The sequence below is a fragment of the Bidens hawaiensis genome, unplaced genomic scaffold (genome assembly GCF_021521415.1).
Source record: "Bidens hawaiensis isolate Kalapana, Puna unplaced genomic scaffold, B.hawaiensis_p1.1 tig00010796_1, whole genome shotgun sequence".
Taxonomy (NCBI): domain Eukaryota; kingdom Viridiplantae; phylum Streptophyta; class Magnoliopsida; order Asterales; family Asteraceae; genus Bidens; species Bidens hawaiensis.
The window spans coordinates 330,482-339,375 of NW_027491829.1; the positions used below are offsets into that span (position 1 = coordinate 330,482).

An 8,894-nucleotide genomic window follows, 5' to 3' on the forward strand; every position below is an offset into this window, starting at 1 on the left:
ATGTCTTGTTTTAATTGCTTGTCATCACCAATCCATAACCTGTCTTTCTTTTTAAGCAAATGATCATCCCATGTAACATACGGATATGCCTGCCCATGTTCAATATTCACCAAAATAGAGTGTAACTTTTCATCAGTTTTCCATGTAGCTTTGATCCTATTAAGCAATAAAGGATTAATATGACTAATGCCCATTTCAAATAATGCCATGCCTTGAACTCTTGACAACCCATCAACTACAACATTGTCAGCACCTTTTTTATAAGAAATTTCATAAGAATATCCCATTAGCTTGGATAACCAGGTTTTTTGCAAATGAGTTGTTACTTTTTGAGTTAACAAATACTTCAAGCTCTTTTGATCAGTCTTGATTAGAAACTTCTTAGCAATTAAGTAATGGTGCCATTGTTTCACAGCTATGATAATTGCCAATAATTCTTTCTCATATACCGACAAACTTTGTTGTCTAGTGGACAAAGCTTTACTAATAAAAGCAATCGGATGACCTTCCAGCATTAAAACTGCTCCTAAACCCTTGGAAGAAGCATCAGTTTCCACCACAAACATTTTGGAGAAATTTGGTAAGGCCAGCACCGGTGCAGAAGTTAAAGCTTGTTTGAGTTGATCAAAGGCTTGTTGAGCAACTTCAGACCACACCAATCCTTCTTTCTTTAGCAATTCAGTCAATGGTCTAGCCATAATTCCAAATGCCTTGATAAATCTACAATAATAGCCTGCTAAGCCTAAAAACCCTCTAAACTGTTTAAGGTTAGTAGGAATAGGCCACTGTTGAACAGCTACAATCTTTTTAGGATCAGTCTGAACCAGCAAATGAACATTTTGATTTCTTTGCAAATAAGGAATCCTTCCTAAGAAGGACTAAGACTTGTTCTAAATCAATCAAATGTTGTGCCAGATTTGGGCTATACACCAAAATATCGTCAAAAAAACACCAATGTCATCTTCCTCATCAACGATTTGAAAGTAGTGTTCATAAGTGATTGGAAGGTTGCAGGAGCATTTGTTAACCCAAAGGGCATAACAACAAATTCAAAAAGACCTTGGTGAGTTCTGAATGCAGTCTTAGAAATGTCTTGTTCATCCATTCTGACTTGATGGTAGCCTGCCCGTAAATCCAACTTGGAGAGAACAGAAGCAGTTCCTAATTCATCCAATAATTCTTCTATTAAAGGGATGGGAAACCTGTTCTTTACAGTAGCTTCGTTGAGTTGCCTGTAGTCGACACAAAATCTCCAAGATCCATCTTTCTTTTTAACTAATACTACAGGAGAAGCAAAAGCACTTTTGCTATTTCTAACCGTACTGGCTTCTAACAATTCTTGTGTAAGTTTTTCCAAAACATCTTTTTGTCCTGCAGGATATCTATAGGCCCTTTGATTAATGGTAACATTTTCATCTTTGAGTACAATTCTGTGATCACAGTCTCTTTTTGGAGGGAGAGACGTAGGCACAGAAAAGATATCTTCGTATCTTTGTAATAATGCCTCTAATTCTGAATTGACCACAGTGCCCTTGACATTAGTTTCATGTTGGAAAGAATTATCAGTAGTAATTTGTAAACTGTACAGTTGCATACTTGCCACATCACCTTCTTTACTTAATAAACTTCCCATTTTCTCAGATGAACAAAGTGACACGGAATTGGATCCTATGCCCTTCAGTTCAAATACCTGATTCATAATAAGATCTTTAAAGTTCCAGGTAATATCATTTAGTGTTTGCAACCACTGCACCCCTAATACCATGTCATAACTGCTTAAAGGAATCAACATGACATCAGTGGTGAACCAATTACCCTGCATGAGCCACTTAAAGTTCTCACACAGTTGGTTGCAAGCCATTTTATTACCATCAGCTATGGTAATATTTAATTCATTAACTTTCTTTATTGGACATTGCATTTTGAAAGCCAATTCCTGATTCAAGAAATTGTGGGTAGATCCCGAATCAATTAAAATCTGCAGTGGTTTAGTTTCAATTGCCCCTTTTACCCTCATAGTTGAAAAAGAGGGAACTCCCATAATAGCATGTAAAGAAATATGTGGTTCTTGCATATTGGTGACCACATTTTCCTCATATTCATTATGTGCATCTTCTTTTATTTCAATTAGTTCAATAGAGAACAATTGCTTGTTTTTGCACACATGCCCAGGGGTATATTTGTCAGAACAGCCAAAACATTCACCTTTGGCCTTCTTTTCTTCAATTTCTTTATGCGATAATCTTCTTGAATTAAGCGGTTTAGGCTTAAGAATAGGAGTAGGCAACAAAGGAGTATTAACACCCCCAAAACCCCTGTTTCCATAATCTGTATTCTTGGAATAAGCGGTTGCATACGAGGATGATCTATAGGATTTACTAGTATGAGACTGCAATAATGACAAATTGTCATCTTGTACCCTAGCTAACATATAAGCTTTTGGAAAACTTCTTGGTCTAAGTAACTTTACAGGATTTCCTATTTCTGGTTTAACTGCATTTAAGAACAAACTTACTGCATATTCATCACATATATTGACTCTTGTTAATGCTAGATCAAACTCTTTACAAAAATCATTAAGGTTGCTTGTTTGTTCAAATCAGCCAAAGCCCCCATAGCATATTGATTAAGACTTAAACCAAATCTAGCAATTATGAAAATCTTATATTCTAACCACGGCATACCCTCAATACTACCACCCCTTGACCTAACGAACGATTGATGCCAAAGTAAAGCTGCATCTTCTAAATGTACAACAGCATAACGAACCTTTAATATCTGAGGTGTAGCATCAGTTTCAAAAAAATGCTCAACTCTGCATAACCAGCCTTCTATATTTTCCCCATTGAATTTTGGGAAATCCATTTTTGTCAAACGATTGTTACTGTGGTGATAGGGTTGCAAATTACCTGTCACACCAACAGCACCACCGGCTGCGTCATATTGATTATTATTGTTCTGATTGTTGCCTAATGCCTGAATAGTTTTGAGAACCTCATTCATCTGATTCTCCAATTGCGTCTTCATTGAAAGAATATTCTCGGCATTCTTTGTTGTAGCCGATTCCAAACGACTCAGAGCAGCATCATGTTCTTGAACTCGCTGATCCATAGATTGATTATGAGTTGTCATTTCGATTGAATTGCAGAATTATTGTGTATTGTGTTTTGAGATCACATTGGCTAACTATTGTGAAGACGCTAATATAATTGATTTATTTGTAGTAAATAATAACTATGTATGTTAGACTTAAGATTATAAGTAATATTTCATCGTACTGCCATTTTAAAAGTTCAAATAGTAACCCTTCCTGCATCATATATTTTATTCCATTATAGTAGTTAAAACGTCCCACGTAAAATCCCATTATTTAATTTCATCATATCTTCTCACATGAACTGATTTACTGTTTTAGTTCATGTTGTTGAATGCTTGTGCACGTCTGCAACATGTACTAGCTTTTAAAAAAAATAAAAACACATAGGTCAAATGCTAGTCTAAGGGGGTGTTTGGCCTAGCCTTTTAACTAAGCTTATAGTTTTTTTTTACAAAAATAAGCTTAGTTTGGTGTTTGGTTTAGCTTTTTAAGCTTATGTTTATAAGTTTATATAAGCTAATTTAAAAAATCTTATTTGAAGATGGTTTTTTAGCTTATTTGAATAAGCTTATTTGTGTAAGGGTGTAAGTTATCATTTGCCCTCAAATGGTGGTGGATTAATAATTATTGAAGCAACTTATTACTATAACAAATAAAAAAATTATGGATTTAACAACTTATTATCAACTTGTAGAATATAAGCTAATCCAAACATTTAAAAAGAGCTTATCAAATGATAGAAAATAAGCTGTAAGATACTTTAAAATATAAGCATAAGCCAAAAAATAAAATCTAGGACAAACACCAAGATACCTATATGTTAAAAACATGTCTAGCATGAATAATAAATATCAAATGAGCGAGCATATATTTAATGTGGGATCTATTCACATTTAGTGTGAATGTATGTGGTGTCAGGGTCGTCCCTGAGAATGTGTTGGCCTTTATAGACCCCGTGCGAATTAAAAATGGGCCCCGAGATAAACTAATTATAGTAATTGAACGATAAGTGTGATAAGTGATAACATATTAACATTAAACAAAACAATAATATTCTAGTTAAACTTTCAAATAATCAAGCACATTTAAATGCATCTATAAATAAATAAACCTAATCAAATAATTTTAACTTTCAAAGCATAATTTCATAATAATACCTCGTAATAGCCCGATCATGAAATCGAATTTTGATTCATTTTCAACTGTTTAAAAGGCAAAATGAGGGGGAAAAACTAAATTAAAGAATACATAGTAAAGTTTGTATGAAATGAAATTATGAAAATAAATCAGCACATGGATGCATAAATCGTATAATACAACGGATAAGTGGAGAAGTGGGCTGGGGAGGGGGGTAATTTGTTTCAAATTGTTTGGGCCAACCATTTCAGAATTGGGCCAGATATAACAAAGTTTTATTTGAGATTATTGGACCTGCGGCCTACTAATAAAATTTTGATGGGCCCCTTCCGGTTTTGGGCCTTGTGCGGCTGCACAGGCCCAAATCCGGCCCTGTGTGGTGCCGATAGATGTTTTTTCATAAGGATGCATATCTCATCTTAATTACTTACAATTCTTACCATACTTCTAATTGCGGTTTGTCAAAGGCAACGCTAAATATAACACCGTTATGAAATAAAACAATTTAGGGCAACCACAAATTTTCATAAAGTGGTTGCATCTCATTTATGAGGATACAAAGATAACACCATTATGAAAACTATTTATAACATCGACAAGTTATTTATAACATCGACAAGTGAATTGGTTTTGAAGTGATTAGTGTCCAGTATTAATTTTCTCTTAAATATCTATGATATTGAATACAATTCTTTGTCTATTTCATTCGCTATGAAAATCAACCAAACGATTCACCATACTCCTATACACCTGGTTGAGAATCATTCCAATAACTCTTATCGGCTACAAACATTTAGAATAACTGATAATAACGAGCAAAATAATCATTAATGTAATTAACAATAACCTTTGTTTCACATTAGGTAAATTAATTATGTTTTACACCGTTCAAAATATCCAAATATTAGCCGTTACATATCATATTCCATCACTAGCATCACAAAGCCCTGTAGATATAGCATGTGCCTCATGCTTTACCTGATAGTTGATACGCGGGCTTTGTGAGTGAATCTGCTTGATTCTAACCTAATTTTGTTGTTGGAGACTTCCTCGAGTTCTATTATCTCTCGTATATAGTGGAACTTCTTAAGAGCGTACTTGGTGTTGTGCCTGGTCTATCAATGCTCGGCATAACCTAGTTAAGTAGTGAACTTCTTCGATTAACGTGCGCCCATAGTTACTTCAAATGCTTCAATATATCCAATCCATGTGTAAGATTGTCCGACTATATTATGCTCACACAACTTCCAAGTAATTCCTCCACAATTGAGTATGATCGAGAACCATCTCGATCGACTTAGAAGCCAACATCAGTGTGAAACCTGCACGTGAGTTTCTCCTCCAACCCTCAATAAATCAATAACGTATCTTTTACTTCAGAATAATCCTGAATTTTGTCCAGTGACATTCATCAGGAGTCTACAACACATCAGATATTTTCCAACTTACACAAAGCATACGAAACATTACCAGCTTCTTAATCTTATAATCTAATAATTACATGTTCCAAGTCACCGAAAGTTATTTCTTATCGATCCAGCATACAAAACTCTTTCCTAGGTGTGCAAACAAGCCAAGCCCGAGCTCAGCTCGTTCCAACTTCCAATCTCTATTAAGGAATTGGATCACAAACTCAAATTACCAACAGAACGGGCCAGCAACAACGATAACCACAAGCCCAAGGCCCATGTGCAGAAATATCAATAATATTTAAACTACATATACTTTGATAACCCTAGATTCAAAGAGCTGACGGCAGCAGCAGCAGCAGCAGCAGAAGACATCAACTCCACAAAATGGTTCGTCAGTCAATTTACGCTCTTATTATTATCTTCTGCTGATTATTATTATTATTATTATTATTATTATTATTATGTTATCATTCGATTTGGTTATCTGATTTACGGATCTTGACAGACGTTCAAGCGAAGAAACGGCGGACGAAACAAGCACGGACGCGGACACGTCAAGTTCATTCGCTGTACCAACTGTGGAAAATGCTGCCCTAAGGTATCCGATTCGTTTGATATATATATATATATATATATATATATATTATTGATATGCTAGACGGATCTGTTTTGTTTATTAGGTTAGAGTCTGGATCAATCGACTAATGTTGATTAGATCTAGCGGTGTAAACTAATTTCGAGTAGTTTAATGCTTGAGATCGGCTTGTGAGTAGTTAGTTGGTTTTCAGGCTCGTTTATTGTTTGTTTGTTTTTTAGTTAGTTATGTATATTTAGGGTTGAGCAAATTTGGCACCGGTGGTGGTACCGGTGTTTCCTGAATTTTACCTTAAATACTGGTACCGAACTTAAAGTTTTGGTATCAGTACCGAACCAAAAATTTTGGTACGGTACCGATCTCATCCCTATGTGTATTATAGTTATTTACATACATATAGTTATGATTTTATAGATAAAAGATAGAATACATTAATTAGGTACAAATATACCTATATTCATGAGATTGATCCATGAAATCACATTATGAGATCTTGGAATTGTCAATATATATCCAATTAATCATCGGTTCACCAAAAAAAACAGATTTGGATCGGTGACCGATCAGTTTTTTTTTACTTTTATTCATGAAAATTGTTTCTTAGCGTATTTATGAAAAACTTATATGGATTTGAGAGCGTTTTTAGTTTTTGGCTTGAGCGTTTTGTAAAGTGGTTTTGAACGTGATTCACGTACCTATTGTATGTTAAGCATTAATTGTACAATAACTTTACCCTAATTTTTTAAATTATATAACGTATACTATTTGACTAGGTTTATCTAATTTTTTTATGTAATAAAAGTTATTTAACACATGTCAAATAAAAATGCTTTTTGGTTTGAGCTTGATATGTAGCTTGGCCTTACAGCTTGATTTTAGTTTTTAACAAGTTGATCTTGATTAGCTCACTACCAGCTTGATTTGTTTACACCTTTTGTTAGATTTTTAGCAATTTATGTTTAGTAACAGATTTTTTATTTGAATTGTTTTCTTTGATATTTTTATGTTTTGTTTTTGCAATTTTGAATCTTGAAATTTTTATTCCAAGATTGATAATAGTTGAGTTTAATCTTAAGGTTAATAACTTGGTTTTCATTGTTTGATAAACACAGTAAAAATGCATAATTAGAAACGTAGTTTGGTATAGCATTTTAAGTCATCAAACACACACTATAGGTTACTACTAGCTCTAGATTGAATTACATTTGTATTACGATCTTTATATCTATACTTTATTATTGCACTTCAATCTCTCATGACCTAGACACTTACATAACAGAAGTGTATTTATGTCAAATGTATTAAATTGGACAATGTATTCTTATTTGTTTTTTGAAATATTGGTTACAATGATTGTTTTCAGGATAAGGCTGTCAAGAGATTTAATGTGAGGAACATAGTGGAACAAGCTGCTGTTAGGGATGTTCAAGAAGCTTGTGCATTTGATCGTAAGTTTTGACATTCGTGTAGTCTTTATGATAAGCATAATTTATTAGTACTAAATTGTGTTATTTTGTTTTTTGTTTCAGAGTACACACTTCCAAAGTTGTATCTGAAATTGCAGTACTGTATTTCATGTGCAATTCACTCAAAGGTTGTTAGGGTCCGCTCACGAACTGACAGGAGGAACCGTGAGCCCCCAAAGCGTTTCATCCGCCCAAGGGTATGTTTTTATTTTCTTAACATGTTTATGATTTGTGTAACAAGAAATGTATTTAAAACTGTTTGAAATAAATTTAAATATAAACATAAAATAAGGAGCTTAAATTCAAACTATAGTTAATGTTTTGGATTTTTTGTATTAAAAATTTTGTTTAATTGATAAGAACAGTATTTAATTCTCTTTTAACTTTTAGGATAAACTATGTCTTACATTACTTGAAAAATTAAGCTTGAAAAATTAAACATTGAACTCATCTTTAAAAGTCCATTGGCCCATGATTTTTGTTTTTTTTAACCTGAAGGTTTTTAATTTTCATTTGTTTTACTTATTACTTCTCTAAATTACTGTTTTTTCAACAAAAAATTTAAAATTATATTATACAGATTGATTAATAATTCTCTTGTCAATACTTCTTTTAGTTTTAAAATGAGGCATAAGATGACTGATCATTATAATTTATTCAATGAGTTAAACTGGTTAAACATAAAATAAAAATTAAATGGGTTAAACGGGTCAACAGTGAACAGGACTGTGTGTTCAATCAGAAAATAACCCAAACCTGTCACTGTGTGTGTATTTTTTTTTTTGATTATTGGTTTATTTGAGCTTTAGACATTTTGTGTTTGCAAATGATGATATTTATGTTTTATGTTTCAGGATGATGCTCCAAAAGCACCTCGTGCTGCTGGTGCGGCTGCCGGAGGACCACCACCTGTTCGCGCTTAAAGTTATATCATGATTTTAAGACTGTTTCTGTGAATTGGGATCTTGTATCAGATTATTTTTGGTTTTAAATCTATGCCCAGAATATTTTGGGACGTTTGGTATAATTTTTGGTTATTTTTCTTGCTTTACTTTTAGCATATACTGCTTTAATGATTTGGTTGTTATTAGAGCATCTCCACATTTAAGATGCTTACAAATGTGCCTAAGTTTGTACCAAACACCTACAAACAACTAATTCTTTTCCAAAGCTAACATTTTCATGTT

General features: G+C 33.3%; 1 protein-coding gene across 1 annotated transcript; it reads left to right on the top strand.

The window, feature by feature from the left end:
• Positions 1 to 5,194: 5,194 nt before the first annotated feature.
• Positions 5,195 to 8,734, top strand: LOC143536357 (small ribosomal subunit protein eS26x-like). The gene is made up of 6 exons (XM_077030365.1): positions 5,195 to 5,235; positions 5,974 to 6,037; positions 6,152 to 6,244; positions 7,605 to 7,689; positions 7,771 to 7,904; positions 8,562 to 8,734. The coding sequence occupies exons 1-6, from the start codon at positions 5,195 to 5,197 to the stop codon at positions 8,628 to 8,630; spliced, it is 486 nt and encodes a 161-aa protein (XP_076886480.1). The 3' UTR covers positions 8,631 to 8,734.
• Positions 8,735 to 8,894: the final 160 nt, after the last annotated feature.